The 27,747-nt window shown below is 34.2% G+C and overlaps 3 protein-coding genes across 6 annotated transcripts in view; 1 reads left to right on the top strand and 2 right to left on the bottom strand.

Moving 5' to 3' along the window:
- LOC108972191 (LIM/homeobox protein Lhx3) overlaps window positions 1-3,035 on the top strand; it is a 76,660-nt gene extending 73,625 nt beyond the window's left edge. For 2 of the 3 annotated variants that reach the window (XM_018938706.1, XM_018938707.1), the window contains exons 3-7: window positions 273-475; window positions 578-770; window positions 842-993; window positions 1,126-1,317; window positions 2,607-3,035. In XM_018938706.1, coding sequence (XP_018794251.1) covers window positions 273-475; window positions 578-770; window positions 842-993; window positions 1,126-1,317; window positions 2,607-2,800 — 934 coding nt within the window. In that variant the 3' untranslated portion in view covers window positions 2,801-3,035. Of the gene's footprint in view, window positions 1-263; window positions 476-577; window positions 771-841; window positions 994-1,125; window positions 1,318-2,606 lie in introns of all 3 variants that reach the window. The other variant, XM_018938705.1, reaches the window with a different exon arrangement.
- A 5,683-nt stretch (window positions 3,036-8,718) lies between these two features.
- LOC108972190 (protein phosphatase PHLPP-like protein) lies at window positions 8,719-15,025 on the bottom strand. 2 transcript variants are annotated; one of them, XM_018938702.1, is made up of 3 exons: window positions 14,690-15,025; window positions 11,917-12,070; window positions 8,719-11,493 (listed from the first exon to the last, which is right to left on the bottom strand). In XM_018938702.1, exons 1-3 carry the CDS (start codon window positions 14,858-14,860, stop codon window positions 8,936-8,938), a joined length of 2,883 nt encoding a protein of 960 aa, XP_018794247.1. In that variant the 5' UTR covers window positions 14,861-15,025; the 3' UTR covers window positions 8,719-8,935. The 2 variants fall into 2 exon arrangements, with proteins under 2 accessions (XP_018794247.1, XP_018794249.1); XM_018938704.1 differs by lacking the exon at window positions 11,917-12,070 and having other exon boundaries at window positions 14,690-14,708.
- A 4,898-nt stretch (window positions 15,026-19,923) lies between these two features.
- Window positions 19,924-27,634, bottom strand: LOC108972202 (mucin-12). The gene is made up of 4 exons (XM_018938721.1): window positions 26,289-27,634; window positions 24,969-25,103; window positions 24,559-24,828; window positions 19,924-23,384 (listed from the first exon to the last, which is right to left on the bottom strand). The coding sequence occupies exons 1-4, from the start codon at window positions 26,991-26,993 to the stop codon at window positions 21,768-21,770; spliced, it is 2,727 nt and encodes a 908-aa protein (XP_018794266.1). The 5' UTR covers window positions 26,994-27,634; the 3' UTR covers window positions 19,924-21,767.
- Window positions 27,635-27,747: the final 113 nt, after the last annotated feature.

The raw sequence follows: 27,747 nt of genomic DNA on the forward strand, positions 1-27,747 counted from the left end.
TATTAAGCTAAAAGTTAAGACTTTAAAGACAAATCCTTTCACATTTAAATACAAAAAAATGGAAAATGTGATTTTCTTTTAGGGTATGACAATAAAGCATTTCTTGTTGAAACAGCAGCGATATATATATCCTCTTATTTTTTTCTAAGTTATATCGTAAATACATTATGTAGTATATAATATGATTTTAAAATAGAATAATTAATATATTACAAATAAAAATAAGTAGCACTAATTAAAACTTCTGCATTTCCAATGTTCGGGCCTACTAGACGATATGGAACAAAGTGTTCCGCATGTGATATGGGAATTCCGCCAACGCAAGTGGTACGGAGAGCGCAGGACAATGTCTACCATTTACAATGTTTTCTATGTACAATATGCTCTCGAACACTAAATACCGGTGATGAATTTTACCTTATGGAAGATAGAAAACTGATATGTAAACGTGATTATGAAGACGCGAAGGCGAAAGGTGGGTGTGTGTTCAATAAATTAGTATAAATAACTCAAAAAATGTATAATGCACGAAAAATAGGAATAACATAATAAATCTTCATTATTGCCCTACTCATAGGACTCTACTTAGATGGCTCATTGGATGGGGATCAACCAAATAAACGACCTCGTACAACAATTACAGCAAAACAATTAGAAACACTTAAAACAGCCTACAATAATAGTCCTAAGCCTGCACGACATGTACGAGAACAACTATCACAAGATACCGGACTAGACATGCGAGTCGTTCAAGTTTGGTTTCAAAATAGGTAATTTCCAAAAAGGAATACCAAAGGGATTTCATATAGTGAAGTGATGCAATAATATTTATATTCTACAGGAGAGCGAAGGAGAAACGACTGAAGAAAGATGCTGGGCGAACGCGATGGAGTCAATATTTCAGATCAATGAAGGGTAACTGTTCTCCGCGTACGGAAAAATTCCTCGACAAGGATGAATTGAAAGTAGACTACGACAGTTTTAGCCACCATGGTAAGTACTTAGATATTTATTTTCATATTAATCTGACAACTGTTTGTTTTTAATAGAAAAAATATCAGCTAAAACCTTATAGAAAAAAATATTTATTTTATTAATTATAAATTTTTTTTTTTTTATTTCTAGATCTAAGCAACGATAGCTACAGTACGGTCAATCTAGGTTTAGATGAAGGTGCTTCACCACATAGTATAAGAGGATCTTATTTGCACGGTAGTTCCAGTCCACCGCAATATCCTACTAGTCGATCACCACCACCTGTGGGGCACAATCACTCATTTGGTTCATATCCCGATAATATTGTTTATACAAATATAGGTAACTAATACACGTAAAAATATATGCTTAATATTATAACGAAAAAAATATGGTAAGAATAATTAATAGCTGCCTTCGATTCGCTAGTCCTTCGAAAGTGTCGAATCGAACAAACAACTACCATAAATCGAAAAGGTTGGCATCTATTTCATGTGATGATAGTTTGTCGAGGTACATATTCACAAAGTCCCTTTTATGTAATTATTTTTTAATTATTATATACAAAACATTAGAATTAATCCAAAATGATCTGTTTATCTAAAGGCTCATTTTTAGCAAATACCAGCATTCCAAAACTTTATATAGTTTTCCATATACTTGTTATATGCCTCGGTCTCACCTTCGGATTTATCAAAATATGGTTTTGTTTTCGTTTTGGCTCATTCTTGGCTTATTCCAGATTTTTGGAGAATTTTGACATCATATTTATAGACCCAAGTCTCGTTGCAAGTAATGATGCATTTGACGAATGAAGGGTGTTTAACTACTTTACCAAGCATTCCTTTTGTGACCTCTACCCGCCGTCGTTTTTGCAAAAGATTCAGGACTTTTGTTGCGGCTCGGTTTTAAGTCGGTTCACAAGGGATGTTAAGATCCTCTGCTATCGCTCTGAACGTTTTGTAAAGTTGACCGCCCATTCCATTGGAAACACAAAATTTTAAGTAAACTCGTTGTTAATTTTTTTTTCGTGGTAAAAAATCCCAAACAAACTTTTCTCGTCATTGACATATCAAGATCAAACTTCACACAAACATAAAAGCAAAGATTGTACGAAAAAAATTTATCGTTTCGTTTTAAATGGACCAGTCCGAGTCCACTTTTAATATGTATGCAATCATACTAGAGAAAGAGAGAGCGGCTAATAAGTTTAATAAACATCTATAATAACCAAATTCGCTGACAACATATCTTTTTGGCATCCCTACTCACCCTGTGAAAATTTGGTACATAACCTCCCACTCCCAATATAACGGTTTTGTTGAAAACTACCAAACGTGCGATAAATACATATATAACTAAACGCGCTAGAGTCATGAAATTTTACAGTCGAGGTGATAAGAGAAGGCTTTTAAAGAACCAGTGTCAATGTGGATGATAGGCGTGACACCATCCTCAGTTAGGTGAAAACCCATATCGCGGGACCTGCTCAACCGATTTCTACAACAATTTTCTAGAAAAGAGAGCGTCAACTTTATATTTCTTAACGATTTAAATAAAAAAAAGCTTTTATGAACAACCATTTATTGCAAAAAAATTTCATAAACATGTGTATTTTTTTAAATTTACAGAACACAATACATCATCGAATAATGTGAGCGCGTCAAAGGCACATCGCGTACATGGCAGTGCAGTTTCGGATTTGAGCAATGATTCTAGTCCAGAGCAGGGCTATCCTGATTTTCCACCAAGTCCTGACTCCTGGCTGGGCGACTCAGGGAACACATCGAATCCGAATTCGCAAACACCAGGCGTTCATTACTGATACTCGTACACACGCATATTGCTTAAGTACTTGCAAATGCGCAACTACTCGTACTGGCGCGCCAAACAACATGATCATGAATACAAATACACACACAAAATCCTATAACATTAAATACTAATTGCTATATAAATTAATTAAATACATGTATATACATACGTACATACATGTGCATGTGTGTGTTTATGTATAATTGCATATTCTCGCATTTTACGGCAAACTTTATTACACTTATTTATTTACACAGTATTTTTGTTTTGTAAATTTTAATAATATATATGTATGTACATGTATATTTATAAAAATGTATATGTAGATGTTTTTTGTATGTAAGTATTGAAACAAAATGTAATTGCTCAAACAGCCGTATTTTAATTTAAAAACTATTCATGTTAATTTTTTTTATATTTATTCATCAGAAATCAAGTGATTTCGATTTGTTTATGAGTAAAACAAACAAAAAAAACAACAAAATTCAAGAAAAATGTGTTACAATTTGTTCGAAACAATAAAAATACACGTAATAAATAAATGTAAATAGTGTATATACATATAAGTAAACATTAGGTATTCGTGTAAAATAGAAAGCATTTAAACTTAAAGAGAATAGGCAAATTATTTATTAAAACATATGCTTTATACAAACTAGTAAATATCATTTACGAGAAAGTGATGTCATGTTTATATCTACATGATTACCTAAAAACTATTTGACACACAACAAAAAATAAAGAAAACTGTTAAGAATAATGCATTTATTCTTTTTTGTTTTAATTGTTTTTAATTTTGCGTGCACTGGGAAAAGTGTGCATATCAGAAATGTAGACTCTATGCAGCGTCGAAATTTTGTTAAATACATGTATATGTATATAAGCAAATACTCCAACCGATATGGAGCTATGGTGCACAACTCTGTCGATGTACTAACACAAACGCAGAAAAATTAAAAATTGCAACAGCACATAGTGCAAGATTGCTACAGCATTGTAACGGGGCATCTCGACAGGATAAAATCAATGTCTTACCAACTGTATTGCCGTGCCTATTGCCTGTGGAGACTCCACAKTGCTTATTGCTTACAATATATGGAATACTAATTAGTTTGCCATATATTGCAAGCAATAAGCTGTCACTTCAGCAGTTTGACACCGCAGTTTTCATTTCTATGAAAATTTCGAAGAGGCAACATATCCCATTTGCACATACATATGCCGACGGCATTTTCATTTCGGTAATATAAAATTTAGAAAAGAGAGTATTAAGATGGTTGTGTTATGTTATAAAAATAAAGTACATTTTCAAAATAACATTACTCTAAAAAATATTATATTTGTTATTGGGAGTGAGCGAAGCCTTAAATTTAATAAACGTATACAAGCATAAATCAAAATATCTTTGCTCATTTTATATATATTATGTATATTTATGTCACAATTATTATATAGCAGTCCAAAAATATGAATTCTTATTTTTCCCAGAAATACATTTTGTAAAAAAAAGGATCGTAATTATTTTTTATTTTCCTCATAAAAGCTACATCAGCTACCTACCCGACGGCATTTCGCAATGTGATAAAATAAATTTTTCAAGAGCTCAAAGCATGCGCTACATCAGCTCGAACCTACCTACCCTACGCCTTTGCGCAAATGATTATGTTATGATAACAAATGCCCACATACAGATTTGGCAATTGCAATAGCAATAGATTTGACAGTTAGTAAGACATAGATTTTATCCTGTCGAGATGCCCCGTAACAAAAAGGTAGCTATGTCAACTTCTAGAGATGGACCACCAAGACGACTCAAACGCCTCAAACCCAGCAATCTTTCAAATTAGCCAATACTCTCATAGCAGTTTTGTAATTTTGTAATTATTTGTTTAAATCATATTCAAGTTGCTTGTTAGTCCTTTCTTTTATTTAAACCAGTTGCAATGTATAAACAAAGTACAAAAAATAATACATTATGACAAAAAATCACCCGGAAATAGTAATTAAGTTAACCGAGTAAATAATATTTAAAAACAAGTAAGGAAGGGCTAAGTTCGGGTGTCACCGAACATTTTATACTCTCGCATGATAAAGTGATAATCGAGATTTCAGGCGTGCACTACATTTCGATCGTTCAGTTTGTATGGCAGCTATATGCTATAGTACGCCGATCTGAACAATTTCTTCGGAGATTACATTGTTGCTCTAAAAAATAATCTGTGCCTACTTTGGTGAAGATACATTGTCAAATGTGAAAGCTTTCCATACAAGAACTTGATTCCGATGGTTCAGTTTGTATGGCAGCTATATGTTACAGTGGCCCGATATCGGCAGTTCCGACAAATGAGCAACTTGTTGAAGAGAAAATGACGCTTACAAAATTTCAGAACGATATCTTAAAAGCTGAGAGACGAGTTCGTATATATACAGGCAGACAGACAGACAGACAGACGGACGGACAGACCGACAGAAGGACATGGCTAAATCGACTCAGCTCAACATCCTGATCATTAAGATATATAATTTATAGGGTCTCCGACGCTTCCTACGCCTACGAGTGGTACAAAGCCTTCAACGACGGTCGAGAGGACTTTGAAGACCTGCCCCGTTCTTCAATTGATGAAAATATTAAAAAAGTGAAGGATATGGTGCTTGAGAATCATCAAGCAAGTGATTTTTTTCAAAAAGAGTACAATTATGATCAAATTTAAAGCAAAAACGCAATTAATACCATCGATATCGTAATAATCACTAAACTTGGCTCCATGTGATTTTCTCTTGTTCCCTAAACTGAAATTGCCGCTCCGTGAATCCGTTTCCAGTCGATCGAAGAGATAAAAAATCGCTAAAAAAGCTGAATACCATCCTAAAAAGTACTTTTGAAAAGTGTTTCGTTGGCATTAGTATACTACATCTGGTGGGGATTACTTTGAAGGCGACAAAATAAAAATTGATGAATAACTAAATATTTTGTGTTTTATTTATAATAACAACAATTAAATTTTAATATCTTTTGTAAACACTTCAAGTTCTTACAGTTTTATATCTAGCTATAAACTTTACATTTATTTATAGATATTGTTTCAAAAACCAGATCACCCATTTTCCGAGGAAAATTCACTTTATACTTTTTTAGATAAGGTCGAATAAGGGTTAATAAGCACTTAAAAAAAAAAAAAAAAAAAAAAAAAAAAAAAAAAAAAAAAAAAAAAAAAAAAAAAAAAAAAAAAAAAAAAAAAAAAAAAACCTTATTGTACTTGAAATTTTCAAAAATATGCTTTTATAATAAAGATATCACCAAATAACCAATTCTGTTTAAGGGAACTAAGATTTCGAAAAATACATCAAATAAAAGGCTTAATATTTATGTTATTTATACCCCGAACAGACCATATTAAGTCAGTGGTCCTATTAAGTATTGTATATCTTCTTCTTAATTGGCGTAGATACCGCTTACGCGATTATAGCCGAGTTAACAACAGCGCGCCAGTCGTTTTTTCTTTTCGCTACGTGGCGCCAATTAGATATTCCAAGTGAAGCCAAGTCCTTCTCCACCTGGTCCTTCCAACGGAGTGGAGGTCTTCCTCTTCCTCTGCTTCCCCCGGCGGGTACCGCATCGATTACTTTCAGAGCTGGAGTGTTTCCGTCCATTCGGACAACATGACCGTGCCAGCGTAGCCGCTGTCTTTTAATTCGCTGAACTATGTAAATATCGTCATATATCTCATACGCAATGAACCAGAAATTTTTCGCAGAACTTTTCTCTCGAAAACTCGCACCGTCGACTCATCAGTTGTTGTCATCGTCCAGGAGCTGGTGGAAGAAGTCGCACGATAGGGAGTCGCCTTGTCTGAAACCTCGCATGTTATCAAACGGCTCGAAGAGGTCCTTCCCGATCCTGACGGAGCTTTTGGTGTTGCAAGTACTGTATATACGTATACAATATATAAACGATCAGAATGACGAGTAGAATCGATTTAGTTATGTCCGTCTGTCTCTATAAATGGGAACAAGTCCCTCAGTTCTCGATCTGAAATTTGGAAAGCGTCTATCTCTTCCCGCATTTGTCTGTTCGCCGACTATATTTTTCAAGACGACGCTAACATCTCGAACTATATTAATCAGATCGGACCATTATAGCACATAGCATACAAACAGACTGATCAAAATAAAGATAAAAACCCTTTTGCGCTATAAGAAATACAGCTTTGAAGGGTTAAATAACTTCGGGTGAAGCCGAATTAGAGTTTTTCCTTTTTTTTTTATTCGCATAATTGTACACTTTTTAAATTATATTGTAGCAAATATCTAAGAAGCAAATTAGTAAAGCTAACTTATTTGCAAAAAAGAGGTAATTGTATACAAAAATGGGAATACTAATTGGATTTATATAAATTACTTAAATTGGTGAGCAGATTTTCAGAAATTAAACATTACGGTGATTAACCTTCTTTTCTTTGGGAAAAATCGTTTTTGGACAGTACTTAGAAAACGAAAATAATATGTATAATATATTATTATGTGTATTGTACGGTATATTTCTAGTGTGATAAATGTTTAATTTTATATTTTCTATACATACATTTATTTTACATATAAAGTTTCGTATTTTTATTACGTTTTCTCCATAATTATGTTTATTTATATGAACATTTTTCTTAAGCTTGTTTTCTTCATTTATACATACGATTTTAAGCTTTTAATTTTTATATATTTTTTTACAACAGTGGGTTGGATTTTATCATTATAGTAAGTTTTTAAAGAATTTTTCATTTTACAATTTATATATATAATTAATAGTAATTTTAGCACATAAATTTGCAGTGTATTTAATCTTCTTCCTAATATTTTTTAATAAACGATAAACATTTCGATTTCTCTTAAAATTTTTATTTACAAAACAAATTTCATATACTAATACATTTTTATTTTTTGAATTCTAAAACAATCGATGTTTAAAAACTATCTACAAATATTATCCCAAGATTATTTTAATAATTTAAAAAAATAATTGGAAATATAATGAAAATAACATTCCTAAAATGTTTAAACATCACTGTTGGCTTGTCATAAACCCATACGTACAGTTAGCGTCACAAGTGAAATTTTTTCCTCTTCAAATTAAATGTAAGTTTTCTTAAAATTGTTACGCAGTTACGGATATTTTAACATTACCTAGCTTAGTATCTAAGGTTACAAAACATGATTTTTTATGCAACTATTTATAAATATGTATATCTTAAGTCAATTATTCTAAAAGTTACCCAATACAAATTGAAATACCTTTTTACAGTTCCCTGGAGTGAAGTGGGTTTCAAAAACAGAAAAATGTCACAAAGAATCAAATCTTCGGTGACTGAGCGATGACACTCGGTACGTGTCCAAAAAGTTAGTCACAATAATGCAAGAATGTGACGGCGCAGTCAGATCTTTTTATACAAGTGTAGCATTGATATGCTTCATTTACTTCACTTTATTATTTAGATTTTTATATGTGTATGTAAGTATGAAGCTTAAGATTTTATTTAAGGATTTTTAAGCTTGGAATGGTTATGAAATATTTAAAGTAAAGACTAAATCTGCACCTTACTTTTATTTTTATTGTATTTCTTAATGAATGTATGTAAATAATCCTAGTTCATCTATAAGCAGTAGCGACAGGTTATCATTACATTATCAACTTATGATTAGGGTACAAGTTTTTCAGTTAATCATTTATTGCAATAAGAAAAATAAAAACTTTTACATCGCCAAGTAGATGAACTTAATTTCAAATGAATGGAATAAATTTTGAGTGGAGTGGAGCGTTTAAGTTGATGATAACAGTATATGTATATGTCAAATAATATGACAATATAAACTGAGACATAAGAAGTTGTCAAAATATAAAATTCAATAAAACAGGAATTGAAAAATACGCACCGGGTGTTACTGATATAAGAGTGAGACGTTACTTTTTAATTTTCTTATGGCAACACTTTTCAAAGATTTGTTTTGCTTCAAGCATATTATCTGCACAAAGCTCTTATTGATTTTTTTTCATTAAAAAATTGCTTTAAGAGTTAAAATAAAAAAAACGAACTTGAGAAATAACGGACACCCTATTACATATAAATATGTACATATATAGATAATATATGCACATCTAGAGCTCTGTAGTCGCTATGCCCCAATATTTTTTCATGCGATCCTCTTGTTCATCGTACTCGTCATCTTCCTCGTTGAACGCTGTGCGATCCTGTGTAACTGTGAAATCATATTCCAAATTGTATGGCATCAGACGTTGTAATGAACCAAAGTAGGCAGCATTGGGGCCACCACTCCACTTCGAGTTGAGACCAACGTTAACTGAATTTTGACTTTTCGATTCGAAGAGATTATAACGGGATTGCGTTTGAAATGAACGACAGCTGCCGAAGTGTTTTGACAGGAAGGATACTTGCTGTTGATGCTTCTGTTGTTGCTGTTGTTGTTGACGCTGCTGCTGACGTTTCTCCTGATGTTTGTGTGTAAATGTTGTAAGCGGTTTTTTAATTTCACTGTACAACAATTGCGGCGAACTGTGCGATATAAAGCGATTGCCAAAAGTTTTTATTAAATTACTCTCCTTATATTCACTTTTATCCAGACTGATATTAAGTTCCGCCGGCAATTCGCTATTATGATCTTTTGTTATCGATTTGGATATTGTATTGAGTTCTTTGTCAAAGAGTAGTTGTGTATTTTGTTCCAACATGTATTCCCAACATTTGAATTGTTCCTCTGACAGCACTGAATCGGTTTCATGTAAAATTTCCAATTCATCATCGTCCTCTTCTAGCACATGCTCGGTTGCAAAGGCATACTCCTCGCCGTGTACACCCTTATTGAGAAAATTTTGCACTTGATCACTTTGGCCACTCGGCGAGGAACGATCGCTTTTCAGCATTGCGCCCATTAAAACCTGACGCGGTGAACAGCGACCAATTAAACGTTGACTACCGATCGAGTGCTTATCATCACAGTTCATATTTTGCGTGATAGGATTCTTGCGTACCGTTTGCTTTAGCTCTTTCAACAGGTCATCCACATCGGTACCGATATATCTGAAACGTACAATTATAACGCTCAGATTCTCATCTGCGCCGAAGCTTTGTGCAATATCTTGTAAACGTTTGGCAGCTAAAACTATATTTTCTTCACGTCGTATCTCCTGTGTAACGCGTTCGATATTCATAACACGCCAAATGTTCGCATTGCAGATCACTAAAAACTCATCGTCGTTGCTTAGAAACGTTTCGTGTATTGTGGGATCAGTGATAAGCGCCTTTTCTGAGTCCTTAAAATTATCGGCATGTGACAGCGTCGCATTATAACTGTCACTTGTCAGGCAAATTGTTGACGTTTTGCGCACAAGATGCGCTTCTATATTACCAATACTGGCGACGCGTAAAATGAAACGTTTGCTCCGCTTTGGTCTCATATAATCTTTGAATCCTGCGCTCTCTTTGGCGATATGACACAGCGCAATATGCAGATCTTCACAGCCTCTCTCACTTGCCAAGCGCTGATAGACCGACAGTAATGTATATTTCATATATTCTTTAGCTGTTTCTTTGACACTGCGCTCGTGTAATAATATTTGTGGCACCAAATTAACGAATGTCGTGTTGAGTGCACCCAGAGTGGCCGATTCGAGCATACCGAAAAAGCCTTCATCCTCAGCGAAATTACACAGACGTATTTGTTTAACTAACAATTTTCGACATTTCCCAATCGTCTCGGTAAATCCGGCCATCCAGGGTTGTCGCAAGACATTACTATCTTTCATTTCCGCCAATTTGTTTGTGGGCAAGCAAGCGCGATTTTTACCGCTAACATCCACTAAGCTCATTTTCTTCAAAGACTGACACATCTGCACTTGTCGCTCGTCGAATTGTAATTGTAGGTTGCATGACAGATCCAAATATTTTATGTTCTTTGGCATAATACTCAAGAGATTTACGTGATCCAAATGATTGTGTGCCAAATCCAATACTTTCAAATTCGCTAATTTCGTAAGGCTTGGCGTTGTGTGTAGCAGATTCGAATGTAAACGTAAAACTTCCAATTTCGTGAGGACGCAAATATTTTCCGGTAGATTTTGTAATTTATTCCCCGATAAGACGAGCACCTCTAAATCAGTCCAATTTCTTATAATATTTTCAGGTAGTTCACGTATGTTATTATAAGCTGCGTGCATGATGCGTAACTGTCTCGCACCCACAAAAGTGGAGAATATATTCTCATTCAGATTATTATTCGAGAGGTATAACTCTTGTAAGCAGCAGTTATCCTTGATGTTTTGATTATCCCCGACCGCACACAAGTTATTACACGAGACATTCAACAGTCTCAGTGTTTTATGTGTGATAGCAAAGAAGTTGTCGGGTAACTTTTGTAATTTATTGCATTGCAAATATAAATTTGCAACGGCGCCAAAAATTAGTGTTGAAACATTCAAGGTTGTTAGCTGATTGTAGGCCAAACTAAATGTATGTAATTTACGAAATCCATCTGTAGCGAATATGTTGTCAATGGTCCAGAGACGGTTGTGCTCGGCATATAAACTCTCCAAATTATAGCAGGCACCCAACCAATCCGGTAGTTCTTCGAAATCATTGTATGAAATATCAATATTTACAAGATGAGTTGGCGCAGATAGCATTTTTATTGTAGCGAGATCTGCAAAGGAGGAAAAAAGTTGGTTTTAGAAAGTATACTATACCAAGATGGCTTGAGAGGTGCCAGTTCTGCCCACAGACAAATCTAACAGCAGTCGAAGTATAACAGACAGTGTTATCTAATAACTCTAATTGGAAAAAAGAAAACTAACAACCACCAGGAGACTGCTTAAAATGCTTAGGATCAGAAAAGAACCTCTGAAAATAACAACAAAGTCTTGTCTTAGTGCCCCCAATAGTAATTACGAGGTTCGATTAAATATTAATGGGTCGCCAATAAAAAATCCTATTCCTCCTTTACAGCCCCTTTAATAAGCGAAACATTTTACATATACGGTTTTACATTTTGGAACCGGATTTTATAATGTTCTACTAAATTGTATACTTTCCTCTCTAGTTAAATCTAAAAACCAATTATACTTACTGTTGTGTCTGGCCTTTACTGTTTTTAAACTTTTTCCATTCATTATCAATTCTTTCAATTTGTTATGATTGCAAGTGAGGGTCTCAAGTTGTGCCAAAGAGCTCAAATCAAGTATACCCATGCCATTATCAGTGATTTCCAATTCTTTTAAAAACTAAAAAGAAAATAAGTTTAGATATTAATTTTGAAGTTATCTTATGGGATCCATTACAAAATCCTACTGTAGAAGACTTAATATGAAATATTTATATTTCCATGCTGTTAAGAGAGTAGCCAGGCGGAGCCAACTAATTTCGACTCAAAATGCAGTTATCCACCTGCTTAAAACTGATATAAAAAGGAAAAACCTTAAATGGGAGTAACTAAAACTCTATAGGTTTTATATAATATTTACAGCAAAAGTGATCAGTCAATCCCCTTTGATTCCAAGAGCAGCAGTATCTTAAATAATTTTTCAATTCCACTCGAATTGAATTGCTTCAAGTTCATTTTAACCCAACTTTTTTTTTTGGATAATTTTTATTAATGATACCCTTTGACTACTAAAAATATTAGTTGATTCATATATATAGTTGATTCGGTTTAATCAACCCAAATTTAGCAATACACAGCCTCTAATATCAGAGTCGCAAAATGACTCTAAACTAGTGTAATTAAACTGCTGAACATTTTTAAACGAAAAATCAAAACAATTTGATTTAGTTATTGCTCACGAAAAGGTGAATAATTATTAAAAGGGAAATTCGTTCTGATTTATATTGTGGTGACAAAAATTTAGTTCCAAAATTGACATGCTGCGCATAAGAAAAAACCTTCAAATCCCTTCGAAATTAGCAACCCCATGTAAGCCAAAGTTTTATAGACAATTAAATGGCTTCTAAATAATGTTTATTGCAAATCATAAGTTATTTTCGTTTAAATGAGGATTTAATTTTTGTTTTTTGGATGAAGGAAGTCCATTTTAAATGATTTTAACTTTAGGCAGAAACAACCAACGATGTCTATGGTTGCTGCAAAACTTGCGTTTAAATATTATGCACACCATTGTGCATAATAGATGTAACACCAATCAATGTCTGAAGAGTAGCAAGACGCTTAAAAAATTAACTAATAAGAATAGTTGAAATTATAAATAAAATAGTTCTTTTGACACATTTTCTATTAATATTTCTCATTAATAAATTCATTAATGTTTAACTTTAACTCCATTAGTACAGAGTTGAAAACCGAAATACCAAAGAAGTTAAAATTTGACAACACTTCAAGCGACTTTTTTTATGAGTTGAATTGAAAACCAAAATAAGAATTTTAAAACTGCAACCAAAAAGTAGTTGGGTTGCAAACCGTAATTGTGGATCTAATATTACGAAAAAATTGTCCCTGGTGTGATAAAGACGTCTGTAAAAAGATATACATATATTATTTTTGCTTTAAATTTTAACTTTTATTCAGCTATTTAGAATATTTCGATTTGGTCAAATATGCAACTTTTTTTTTATAACTTTTCGCATTTTTTAAAGTAATTTGATAATGCCACTCTTTTATAAACCCTCGTTTCTGTTGGCAAAAAACTGAGGCAGTTTATTTTCTTATGCTTCTGCTTTCAAGGAAAATTTTCACTAACAAAACCATTCGACATTTGTATGAACAATATTAGTAGCAATTACTTGGTGACAGATTCAAACTAAACCAAGTTCCTGGAGCTTCTGGCGAGTCACTATCGATATGTGCGATCTGGTGTTGTCCTAATGGGCACAACGGTCCAAATGTTGGTAATCCGAATTGAAAGTTTTGTCGAAGAGCACAGCTCATAGTAAATAATTCCTTGCCAATCCCACCAAACACGTAGCAAAATCTTTCTGACAGACAATCCTGACTTGGCAACAACTGTTTCGCTTAACATTGTCATAAGCCGTTCCATCCAATAACCATCCACTCTAGAAATAGATCGATTTTGTTGTGATTCAACAACGTTTTGCAAATGGAAATTTCGTCCATGATGTTTTGTTGACGTTAACTCGAGCGGCATCCAAATACCTGTATCAAGGTTCTTTTTGGTTTTGCATATAACGTTATTTAAAAGACTCCAAATGCAATATTTAGTTTATGGGCAATCGAAACAGACGATTTCTATCCTTTTATCCTCGATATATTTGGCACTTGATCTTCCATAGTGTGGTTCATGTTTGACATCAAAATTACTGGAACGGAATCGACGAAACCTAAATTCCATATGATTGTCTATAACAGTATAATTCACGTTTTCAGCCACTTGGCTTGCGTTTTCACTTTTATTAGAAAAAGATGTTATGTACTATATATGGCTTATTTTCACTTTGGTGATGTTAATCTTAGACGCGTTCGCAAACAATACTGAATCAACTAATCACGAAGTTGTGAAATGAAGTTTACCGAAACACAATCGCTCTTATAGAACGCGAGATATATTTAGATTACTAAAATAATTTATTGGAAAAATAATGGAGTTCTAATTCGCCAAAGTATTTTCGGTAGTTGTTCAATGTACCTCATAATTTTCATTTTTCTGGACTACTTAACAAAACATCGAAGAGTTAATCACCTTTTATTAAAAGACTGTTTGGTTTTCCGATTTCATGAAATTACTCCTTATATTATGTAAGAAAGGATAATGCAACTGCTAACTTCTCAGTCAAATAAAAAACAACAGGTGTAGCAAGAAAATCCAACAGACCGTGAAATTACTCAATATCCATAAAAGCAGTTTTTTTTTTTTTTTTTGTTTAACACTTACATCATAATTTCCGATTAATATATTTCCACCTAGTTGAGTTTCATCGTAGCCTAGTTTCCTTTCATTTGAATTTGACTCCTTAACATGCGACTGCTCCAGAGTGTTTGTTCTTATTTTCAACTTTGATCCCGTCATTTCGATGCAAGCCTTCTGCTTACCAGATTTAATCATTTTCTTTGAGGCACTTTACTGTTTTCGCAACAACTAAATGGCCACGCATCAGCGATTTCGAAATCACACACAATTCACTCTTTCTTAAATGACGAATATTTTTTGAACACAACAATTTTGAACTTAACGAAAAACACTTTTATATTATGCCTTAAAAATAAAAGAATCTTTATAAGTTATTAATTATTTATTTATGAATGTTAATATTATTTATATTTTCTTGAAACACTTTTTGTGCTTCTAGGTCTTTCAGCTGATCGTACTTTACTGAAAATGTATAGACGTAAATAGTTACGCTTGGAAGAGTACGCACTTGCTTACACCTGCATTGCCAAGCTAACTTTGATGAGCACTTTGTGGTGGAAAACGGAAGGCATAAGCAAAGAAGAAGATGCACTGAAAAAATAAAACAGGTGTTTTCAAGCTTTCCATTTTTTTATATTCTTCAATTTCGTGTTCTTACTTCTGAGTCTCTCTTCTTCTTTATTTGCATTGGAATAATGCATTGATCAGTACCAAGTAAGCACCAGTCTTTGCTTCCAAGCCTTCTTTTTTACCTTGTAGCTGTTCGATACTGTATCTAAGACCATGTATTTTGTATTATTCACTTTCATTCAAAAGACATTAACTTGACAGTGTAGAGGTATTTAGTATTGATACTTCTCGCCCTGGCTTTATGATAGTAACAATGCGTAAAACAGAAATCAAAAAAACGTTAAATACGGATGCATCCAAGCTATAAAACCCTTCACAGGTACATTCAGCATCTACATATATGTATGTAGATATATCCAAATTTGAAAAAGACGTTAATTCTTTCTAAATATAGTGAACAATTCATTTGTAGTTAAAAGGGTAGTCTTAAACAATAATCTGTGACAAATTTGGTGAATTTCTAGTGAATTCAAAAAGTTTTCCATACAAAATCTTTGGTATGATCGGAAACGAACGGATATGGCTTAGCTTATCACACACATCATTTATACTATATACATTTTTCTTATAAATTTCCGGATTTAGCAACCCTAATATTGCAATCTGGCAACTCACATCTTTATATGTAATAATATTTTGATCTTTGACCGTTATTTGTGTTGCCTGCAGTAACTTAAAATATTCTCAGCCAAAAAATTGAATGAAATGAAGCGATTATTTATTACAACTTTCGACGGGGATTAACTCAGCAGCAGTGCATCGATGAACTTGATGCAGTCATTGGTAATGAATATTCAAGTGCAAGTGTTTATCGATGGTATGGTGAATTGAATTGAGTTCGTAAGTCACTCCAAAATGGATTTTGTGAAGGTCTGAGCGATACACAACAATCTCTTTGCCAATATTCTTACAACGTATCAGGAAAATCAACCGGTGAAGACGGATCACTCTTCACTACGACAATGCAAACTCTACGACATCGACATCATTTTTGAGGCTTCAAAACATCAGTTTGATGAGTCATCCACCGTATAGTCCTGACTTGGGACAATATGACTTTTATTTCCGTACGTAAAAGATAAAATAATAGATCAACGTTTTTCGATACTTGCGTTTTGCAGATACATTAATCAGAATGGCAAAAGTGCTTTGAAAAATTAGTTCAGACGCAAGCATAAGTACATAGATCTCAATGGAGAATATTTCGAAGATTAAAATTTGCTTTTGTTCTCAAAATTCCAAAATATAAAAGGCAACCAATGTATACGCAGTGAACCAAAACAAACTTGAACAGGGAAATGGTTTGACAATGATGTGACTTATCTCCAAAATTTCTAAACTACTATTAAATTGTATCCAAAAGTGAGAAAAATGTCGTTTTATTATTTTCATAATGTACATGAAAATATTCAGTTTTCTCCAAAAAAATTAAAAATTCCAAATAACTCAATTGTTATCAACTATCTAAAAAAACGTACACAGTTTGCATAAATTGATTATTTAACACTCTTCGTATGTGCACCTTTGCCTTCTATCATGATTTGTAATATTTTGTTCATAGAATACACCAAATTTTGAGTAAGTTCAGGAGGTATATTTGCCCATTTTTACTGAAGAGCAACTTTAACCTCATTTTTGCTATTAACTTTGCGCTCTCGTAACTTCGTCTCCATATAGGCCTACAGGTGTTCAATGGAATAAACGTCTAAAACAGAACAATTCGGGTCGTTATCCCGAATAAAGCAGTAGCCACCATTTAAATTGAGTTTAGCTGTTGGCATAGCCGAATCATTTTTTAATATTGCATAGTTATCCATTCTTAACATAATTTCTTCGATAAAAACAAAGTTATCGAGCCCTTTGCTGGCAATGCACTAATTTTGCTTCCCTGGCCCCTTCATGCTGAATCACAATATTCGTTATCGCGGTGGATATACTCTTTGCAATATAGTAAATATTTCACAAATTTTCTCATCGATAATTGCGGCTTGTTCCGTGGTATACATATAAGCTTTAAAATCGGTTAAAAGGAAGAAGTTCTAAACAGTTGCCCTCCCAACTCATGGGGCATATTTGGACGTAATTTTTTTGGAAAAGTGGGCGTTGCCCCGCCCCCTACTAACTTTTTTGTACATATCTCGAAAACTACTATAGCTATGTCAACCAAACTGTATAGAGTATACAATTTTCGGTAATACCCGAACTTAGCTCTTCCTTACTTGTTAAATTTAACAATAATGGACCGAATGAAATGTTCTGTTTTTTTTTAATATTGCCTATTTCGCGACTATTTTTATTCTCTTGCCACCATTTGACTACCAGAGCCACTAAATCTTATATATGTAATATTACTGCATCCGGTCACGCGTTGCTGTGGTATATACATGTTACTATTATTCATATAATAAGCTATTCAATGCAGTGGAAATTTTATTTAAAGGTGAAAGCGTTTTTGTCGGTATAAGAATCCAAGAATTGTACTTGTGATTTCATTTTGAATATGTTCATACAAATAAATTTCATTGGGAAAAATAATGAATATAAGGCTGCTTTATCAATGTCTGGTTATCAGCATTTCTATTCAGTTAATAAAGTTGTCCGCTTAATTGTGAGACCGGTCAATGTGCATGGTTAATGGAGATAACCGCTTAATAGAGCGTTCATTTAATAGAGCCTTCACTGTATTTTTTATTTACACAGTGTACCAAATTTTGCTAAAATCTGTTCAGTAGTTTAGGAGTCCATCGCGGGCAAACAACGTGACACGTGGTTATATATAAAGATATTCAAGGTGAGTTTGTTTACAAATAATTTCTGAAATATTGACAGTGTGTTACATTTTTTTTACTAATTTTCAGGGATCGTTGGTCTTTTCGAGAAAAATTTATTTTTGTATAAAAATCCAAGGGCAACGAGCTTAAAACAAATCATAGATAGAGACGCATGAATAATTAAAAAAAAATACCATCTTTCGTATTCTCATAACACAAGTAGATCGTCAGAACGTATATATGTACATATGTGAGAGAGGTCCCTTTCTCCTTATTATTTGCCGCTCTTGTGGATCTACGGTTAGACTAAAAAAACTGCATAGATAAATAGGCCCAACTTTGGACTAAAGATCAACCCGTCTAAAACGGCTATCATTCCTTTTATCAATTGAAGGTCCCTACCGCCCCCAAACGACCTAAGCCTTTGGCAGTATAGAATTAGAGTTGACAAATAAGACTAAATATCTGACTTCGTATTCCACTCTTCGGTGGAACATGCATGTGAATCTATGGTTAAAGCCACAAAAGAATTCACTTTCTTGCCCGACAATTTCTTGTGCTGTAAGCTAAGGATTATCAGATGGATATAAACCAATATCAATATATACGTGGCACGTATTATGTGCCCAATGACAGCAAATTAATTCAATTCAGGAAGGAGGAATATCTCTGAGGAATATCTCTGTGGTATACGGACAGCTCGAAACGTCGGAAAGCATTAGTGCAGGAATCGCAGAACAGCACAACAAACTATCCATACCCATGAGACGTTTCCCGAACTCCTTTCAAGCAGATGCTCTTGCTATAAGTCGAGGTGTAGAAATAAATCGCCAACGCAACTATCGAAATGAAAGTATGGCTTTACTCAACCATAGTCAAGCGGTACTTAAAGTAATTTTAGCTTACGAAATTAAATTCCTATTTGTGAAGGAGTATATAGAACGGCTGCAGAGTCTCTTAATCTGTAACCGGGTGCATCTTACAAAGAGGTAGTTTGGAACGAAGTGCCTGAAAAGCTTACCTGCTATGCAGCTCCTTCACGAAAAGTTCGCAGAGAAAGATATTGATATTAATTAACCTCTCCAGAGACAAATACAGTTACTTGTGGCATTTTACCTTGAGCACTACAGACTCAATTTAACGCGGGTACAAACTCTTCTGCAACGGTCCTACGACATGGAGCGATGAACTACCAAGCACTTCATTCTTGACTGTACAGCTATCTGTGCATGCAGGATCAAGACCCTCGGATCGATAAACCCAGCATGGTCTCAATAACCCCGAACAGGATCCTGGAATTTATCAGTGAGTGAAAGTCTATGTGAGTCTGTGTGACAGAGGGGAATACACAATAAAACTTAGATCGCAGTGCAAGTCTCAATTTTTTTTATCTATCTAGACCCAAAAAACCAACCAATGGGCTATAGAGAAAGAAATATCAGTTTAAATCTTTCTGATCTGCATTATACTTTACTATAATTTATACTTTACTATAATAAAATCCCGTATTACAGCTTACTGAAAACTTTAATATAGCCCACCTATTGAAAAGTTTAGCCCTCATTGCGTGCAGGTGGAACGGAACCGAATTTATATCCGGCCAAACTCTTCTAAGTGTTTTCTGTCGCTACAAGAACAACGACATAGATCGTCATTCAGTAAAGAACTAAAAAAACAAAAATTTTTGGTTTTTGCTTTTTTTTTTCAAAGGATTTAAGAAAAAATTTATTTCGAAATAAAACATAATACATGTTTTAGTTCAATGTCCTTTATATTTAATCTTATATATGTACATACAATTTAATAATTAAATTAATTAACCAAGTAATTTATAAATATAAAGTAGACGGCTTAAAATTTCGAAAATAGGAAATAATATTTTATCAGTTAAAAGAAGTAGTCAAGAATATTTAGCTTTGTTCACCTTAACTTTAAGCAGGAGAGCGATTTACATGTACAGGTTAATTGTAATTGTATATGTTGTAGTATATATATATATATTTACTTTCCGACTGCTAAATCTGTGCGAATATGTGTATGAGTGTATATATACTTTTAGTATGTTCTTAGCAAATGCCATTGATCAGTAAGTTGCGAGCGTTTGTTCAAAAAATTGGTTTTAACACTACGTACATAAATACAAAGTCCGAATACCAACAATTAGAACAAAATAATATATGCAGATATAACAAGAACTTCATATAATCCTGCTACATCGAATCGCACATACCTACATACATATGCATTTCAAAATCGCATGTTGGCGCATTTTGCCGTTTTTTCATTTCACTTTTCGACGTTTATTCATATATGTATGTATGTATACAGAAACAGGGATATCTCTTGTCGGCGTTTGTTTACATATTTAGAGAATATCTGTAATTAATATGTATTGGATTAATATATACTCATATATGTGTATTTAATATAAATGTTTCTCATTGCTCTCATCATCTCCAACTACTTTCATTTTTCATAGGTTACTATTTAACTCTTTCATATCCTTCATTTAACAATAATTATTTTTTACTTAAATATACATTTATATATACTACATAGAAGAATGTGACTACTGTAAAACACAAATTATTAATTCCTAATTTGATTCATCTCCAATTATTTTTTTGTTATCTGATCCGAACGTACGATTGTTATTACCACTTTCATACAGCGATGAAGTTGTGCATGGCACGGAGTATATATGTATATGTACTAATAGGCGTTTTCACGGATTTTACATATATATACATATATGCACACACATCTTTCACGTACAGTTATAGTAATGCGAACGAAATATTTCAACACAGTCAGTTAACGCACATGCAAAAATGCATACACATACTACAAACTTCTAAATCATAAATTATGTATATGTAGTTATTCAAAAAGTTCTTAATAAAATTTATTACATGCAGCGCGAATTCTTAATGTACTTAATTATTAGAATATTTTAACGAATTAATTTCGCAAAAAAAGAGAATTTTTTAATTTGTTCTAGAAGTTTTGACTTTCAAAGCCATGCACACATGGCTAACGTTGTTAAATGGAAATTTAAGTTTACTAAATAAATAAATACAGCTGACTTAATTACATTTTTTTTTTTCAATTTGCTTACGAATTTACGTTGAGAAACATTTTAAGAGTATATAATTGTAATTGCTTATAATAAATTGTCATACTACATAATACATACAGTCCGAATTGAGTGTGTAGTAATATGTTTAGATTTACATGGACGTACAAACGAGTATTTTTTATTATTTGTTCGCATTCCTATATCCGTATAATAAGTTTAGCAAACCTTTTGCATTTGTTATAACTCTATAACACGATTTCAGATGTTATACGCGCTAATTAATTAATTAAGTCTTATTCAACATTGAAATATGTATATATTAATCATTTGTTATTAAAAAGTTTCACTAATTTTAAATCTTATGCGCTAGAGAAGCGTGAAATTTGATTTCCGCTAATCATAACTGTATAAATCTCTATACTGCAAGCACAGCAAAGAGCTGGCAAGCCTCAACTATCATTACACTATATTTTCAGTTTGTCTTCGCAACCCGCCATAACTTTTTTTTATCAACTTAACTAACACTTTTCGGGAGCGATAATAGTTAAGGTTGTATAACACATAAGAGTTACAGACATGCTGAGTTTCAAACACCGCACTCAAAAATTTGCCAAACATAACTTCACTTTGTGTTCAGTGCACTGGCGACGGGCGTGGACGAATGTAGTGTGGTCGCACTCGACTGTGTACCGACCAATGTTGCACCAGTTACTTCCACTGTGTGTTGTTTTTGATGGTGTTGTTGTTGCGGGTGATGCTGTATTTGCAAAGAGTCTGTTATAGCCCCACCACCACCACTGCTACCGCCACTTCCAACACCACCTCCACCACCACCAGCACCCCCAGCAGCAGCACCGCCAATACCCCCAGCGCCCGCACTACCAACAGTCACACTATTCGCACCCGACGACACAGTTGGTGACGCACTTGACGATCCGGAATAGTCTAATTTATATATGGCGCTGCGGGTAACGTCCTCCATGGACGCTTCTTGACAATCGGGCCCACTATGACTCTGCGAACCACAATTGTAACACGATAAATGTTTATTACTGACAATTTGCGCTGCCTGCGTGCTGTACGGCGTACCACCAGTCAATATCGTTGGACTGGCGACAATAGTTGGATTAGTTTGAAGCGCCTGCGCGGTGGGCTGTTGTTGCTGCACCTGCAGCACACCTGTAACACCCGATGTCACATTTGTATTAGGTGGGGGTGGCAACGCATTAGTCGGACGTAATGCGAGGGGCGGCGCACCGGGCGGTGCCGCGCCTGGTATTTGATAATATGAATAAATGTGTTCGTTCGGCATAAGTCGTAATTGTGGCGGTGCTGGACCACCGGTATGACTCATCAAACGCTGATGTTGGGCAGTAGGCGCTGCATGATATGGGTAGGTGGCGTTATATTGCTGTTGATGTGGCGTGGGCAGGATAAGCGGATTCGGTGTCATATTGGTTATAATGCTACCACCACCACTAGCGACACCCGGCGATGGAGAACTCATTAAAACGGGATTAGTTGCTAGATTATTATTACTGGTGCCGATATTTGAAGTCGTATTAACAACTGCAATATTATTGCCAATGCCGCCGCTATTATTGTTATTGGCCAGCGATGTTTGCATTAAACCAATGCCACCAGCATTACTACCGGATGCTAAAATAATTTCAGCACCATACATTGGTTGTGACTGTTGCGTTAGCGCCGGATGTGTATTCATCATTGGTGTTGTATACATACCACTTGCAGTCGTGCTAACGGAATTCACAACAACATTCGCTGAAATCATTTTATCTGAGCGTCCGTTAAGCCTTGTATTCCCCGTCTGTTTATTATAGCCCAACTGTTGATGTTTTTGCAGTTGATTTTCATTACCAAGTCGTAAGCCGGGCACATTTGTAGTACCTGAAAGCGTTGGCGTTTCTGGCGGTGAAGCGTCACCACACGAACCATTGGAACTACCTGTATCACTGCCACCACTTTTATTCGCATTTAACGATCCCGGTACTAATGTGGTATCTAAACCAGTACCAGTGCCATCAGACATTGACATATTCTGCATTGAATAAGCTAGACCAGCGAAATTTGCAACCGGTTGGAAATGTGGATTCACCGCTAATTGTTGTTGCTGCTGATGAATAAGCGGTGTATAATTGCCTGACTTATGCCGGCGTGGATAACCATTGCGAATCAACGCCTGTAGAGGATTACCGGTGCCTTCGTTGCTTGCTACAGCCTACAATGAATACAACATATAAATAAATTATTAATAATTAATGATGAAAGTAAAGTACTGTTCATTCAAACAAAAATTACTTTAGTTTAATATATGTAAGTATATACAGTCATGGACAGAGAAAAAGTTATGTACAAAAATTTAAATAAATTTTTTCATTAGTTCTCGAGTTTCCAATTGCTTATTTTCAACTAGACATAAAAGGTGGCTCCAGCGGAATTAAATAAAACTTATTAGAAATGTTTTTAGTATTTTGTAGAGTGTCCACATATACACCAAATTCCTTGATATCGTCTTGGCAAACTCTCCACTAACTTCTGGCACCTACTTTGATCGCAATTCAAAGTTCTTTAGCATTTTTGAATTTTTTCTACATCTTAACTTCGCTTCAATGGGATATGCATGGGGATCCTGGCTCAGGATATCAATACTTTCTGCAGTAAGCCAATTTTTTTCATATTTTAAACTGCGATCTTTGGATCATTGTTGGATCCTGTTGAGGTATGAAGATTGATGCATTCTACAACCTATCCAACGCTTAGCCTGACACCTGGGACAATAGACAAATGATTAGCCATCGGATAAAATACTATTCACCTTTGTTTCATCGCTCCAAAGTACTCTTTTTCAAAAATGTACGTTTCTTTTCTAAATGTTTAGCAAAATTCAGCTGTACTCTTATATTTTTTTGGATAGCTTGGTTTTTCCGCTGTCTTACTCGTCCAAATAACAGAGCATCATTGAGACGCCTTCGTACAAGTCTGCTGCTAAACAAAATTTCGATATTTATTAAAATGTTTAAAATGATCAGCCTTGATTTTTCTGATGATAGCTCTATCAGCATGTTTCGTTGTTTTAGGTGCAGGAGAATTTTTTTTTTTTATTTTTCAGCAAATTAGGATCACAACCGAAAATTAAGCATGATATGGCATCTGCTTACCTTTATAATTTGTGGAAGTCAAGACATACTCTAGCATAGGAAATTTGATAAAATAAAAACTGATATGAATAATTTAATTTAACAATGTGTTATTTCTCTGTTCATGACTGCAAATAGGACCTAATGTAAAAATAGTCAAAGGGCTTGTTACAACATATTGAAATAAAATTTGGAAAGGATATAATAAGTTTTAGAGATTTGTGCACGTAGCAGTGTATAGTAATTGATACTTACATCATCTATATTCTTTATGTTGGTTGTCATATTAATGTCGTGTATCAGTTGTTGATGCTGCTGTTGCCCCATTGGTGGTGGTGTAGTTTCAGCTGATGGACGCCTGACATTTTTCAATGAGGCACTCATTCTTTGCGGAATATTTCGTGATTGCAACTGCATGCCAGGTAGCATCATATTGCTACTAGCATTCCGGTTTGGGCTTGTGGTTCGGCTACTTGATGGAGAGGATTGTTGGCTTAGCATCGGCGATGCCGACTGCGGCGGATGCTAGAAGAAATAAAAACCCAAAAGCACCAATTTCACTAATTAATTTACGTGGCCATAAATTAACAAAAAATTAGGAAATTTTATTTTTTGTACAAATAAAAAATAAATATGTTACCAACAATAAACAATTCAAAATTTACCTCAACCGTGTGGGGATACATGCGTTGCCATGTTGGCTGAAAAATTGGATTCGACTCAGTTGGAATGACATTTAATGGAATCATATGAGGATCAACAGGAACAGGGTGTTGCATTGTTCCATCTGCTTGAATGATCTGAAATATATATTTTTTTTATTTTAGTGTGGTTATAATATATATATGCACATGGGAATTACAAATCCATAATTATGCAAATGTATTTATTAAGATTAAAATGTATAAAAACTATTTTTTTTATGATCAACTCGACAAGTATATGTATATTCCCCTGATAGTCGGCTCTAAGTAATCGGAACGGATCCGGATTTTTATTAACGGAAATAATTTCAGTAATGTTTTCTGCCGGTACATCAGCAACATTTACTGATTCATTTATTAAAAATCATATGAGATGTCAGTGGTGGAAATAAATAATATAGTATGTAAATTATATAAAATAAACTTAAAAAGAATTAATTGATGAGTGAAAATTGTTTAAGTTAAAAAATTTAATAAATGCCAGGATACACATATATATTCCATATAAATAGCTTTAATTTTAATTAGTTTACTAAATTATAACATTTTTATATTTATTCATTACGTACATATTTATATGTGCATTTATAGTAATTTTCTTTCGGAAATTGTACCGTGGCCTTGGACAATAATCAGTCCATCGGGACGGACTCGGATTTTTATCCCGCCAGGGATCAGCCGCTACTACAACTACAATAATTCACGTCAAATTTCGTGAAGATATCATTGTAGATATATGCTATAGTGATCCGTCCGAACAATTTTTTCGGATATTGTATTGATGCTTTGCAAAATAATCCATGCCAAAGTTTGTGAAAATATATTGCCAAAAAAAAAAACAAATACATACAAGACCCGATTTTTATCGTTCAGAGGCAGCTATATAATATTATAGTCCGAAAATAAGTAGGTTATCTGAGAGATAAAGACGTGTGAAAACTTCAGAGCGATATCTCAAAAAGACATATCAACCGACGGATAAACATACTAACATGGCTAATTTGAGGTTCCTCGTCACGTTAAACATTTACATTATATATTTTATTGGGTATCCGACGTTTTCTTCTGGGTGCTATATACTTCGTGGCAACCTTAATACCCTGCTCAGAATATAATAAAGTTATGGTATTGTATACATTGTTAGCGAAATATCTAAAACAAATTTTTTTGCAGAAACTAACCTAACAACATAGGATACGTCTCATGGTAATCCTACATATAACGTAGGTACAAAAGGTTAAGCATTTAATTAAATGTAAATTATAAGCACGGGATAACTACCTTATGAAGACCTTGTGGAAATGTCATTGGCATGATGTTGACGGGTGTTAATATTTGTGGATGCGGTTGTCCAGGGATATGCATTGCATGAAGTAACTGCTGTGGAATTTCCTGGTGGGACGGAGGCAAATGTTGACGTGGTTCCTGCTGATGTTGAGTATGAACTAGCGTTGGGTCAATACTCGGCTGTTGGGGAAGCGGAGATTGAAAATCCGCCACCAACTTGTTTTCTTTAATTTTCTCAAAAATTTGAGTGCATTTGCATTGCTGATCAAATGAAAACACCGGATGATTTGCTGCCATGGTGTAAACCAATAAAAGTTCCTGTAAAGTATCTGAGTCATTCATATTAAGAAAGTCTCTGTCACCCCAACCATCCAACGTTCGAAATATCTCCGTCACACAGGTACGATTGCAAGCTCGTATTAATGCTAAATAAAGCGCCATTTTTCGCCTTATTTTCTTATCAGTTGGTTCGCCTTTCTGACATGCAACCATATCAGATGCCAAATCTTGGGGATTATTAACTCTTAATTCCATGCCACGCAACTCTTGCGAATCGCGCCGGCCCAACTCTTCTAGGCATGTCCCTAAGAACCGTAACTCAAACGGTAAACACATGTTAAGCAAAGTGCACATCGTGTCGATCCTTTTATAACTCTCGAGTTCTTTAAACCATTGGATAACGTCCTTTTTACAAATCATTTCCGCTGATACATTTACTGTCGCACATCAACCAAGTGAAAATCTGTTACAACGTTCTCTTTTCTCCTTTTTCTTACAAAATTCGTCTTTTTGATATATATTTGTGTAGTGCATACACTGCAATCCTACACTAAATCTAGAGGCGCGTTGTTGCAATGCTGCCTCCGACAGCGTTTAGATCACCCAACTTAACCAAATATTATTTTTGCTATTATTAATAAACTAGATTTTATACTTTAAGCACAATTTTTTAATTTCAATATTTGGCTTAAGATAGCCCGAGGCCAGAAGGTCGCACCACACATTGGCACTTGATTCTACGGTGGCAACTCGTTACTCGTTGAGTTATACTGGGCCTTGCAGCTCGTTATTTTGCACAATATTCTTTTTCATTTGCTTGTGCTGTTGATAGTCGTCTCTTTACTTTATCGTTTATCTTTCTTTTCCTTTAAACTTTTTTTATGTTGTGCAGATTTATATTTTCTCGCTACGACAACGAAAAGAAAATTCAACGCTTTTGCCAAGGCAAAACGGTATGTATAACCATGCTATTAATGCTTTCACTTTTGAAATATTTATAGAAGATTTTCTTTATATTAAATTACTTTGAAACACAATAACCAAATGTATAGTCAATTTCATTCACGACAAGTAAAAACAGTGATGCCGTACACAGCCAACAAAGTACACACAATATTGCCAGGACTATTGAAAAAAGTGTTGTATAAATTAACGTAAGACATTTTATTACTTT

This window comes from Bactrocera latifrons, unplaced genomic scaffold (genome assembly GCF_001853355.1).
Source record: "Bactrocera latifrons isolate USDA-ARS-PBARC rearing strain unplaced genomic scaffold, ASM185335v1 scaffold_385, whole genome shotgun sequence".
Taxonomy (NCBI): Eukaryota; Metazoa; Arthropoda; class Insecta; order Diptera; family Tephritidae; genus Bactrocera; species Bactrocera latifrons.

Coding starts and splice junctions, on each gene's coding strand:
- LOC108972190 (XM_018938702.1), bottom strand. CDS start 14,860: ATGATTAAATCTGGTAAGCAGAAGGCTTGCATCGAAATGACGGGATCA. Junction 12,071..14,689: donor TATTAATCGGAAATTATGAT/GTAAGTGTTAAA, acceptor TTTTCTTTTTAG/TTTTTAAAAGAATTGGAAAT. Junction 11,494..11,916: donor AGTAAAGGCCAGACACAACA/GTAAGTATAATT, acceptor CCTCCTTTGCAG/ATCTCGCTACAATAAAAATG.
- LOC108972202 (XM_018938721.1), bottom strand. CDS start 26,993: ATGATTTGTAAAAAGGACGTTATCCAATGGTTTAAAGAACTCGAGAGT. Junction 25,104..26,288: donor TTCCACAAGGTCTTCATAAG/GTAGTTATCCCG, acceptor TATATATTTCAG/ATCATTCAAGCAGATGGAAC. Junction 24,829..24,968: donor TGTATCCCCACACGGTTGAG/GTAAATTTTGAA, acceptor TATTTCTTCTAG/CATCCGCCGCAGTCGGCATC.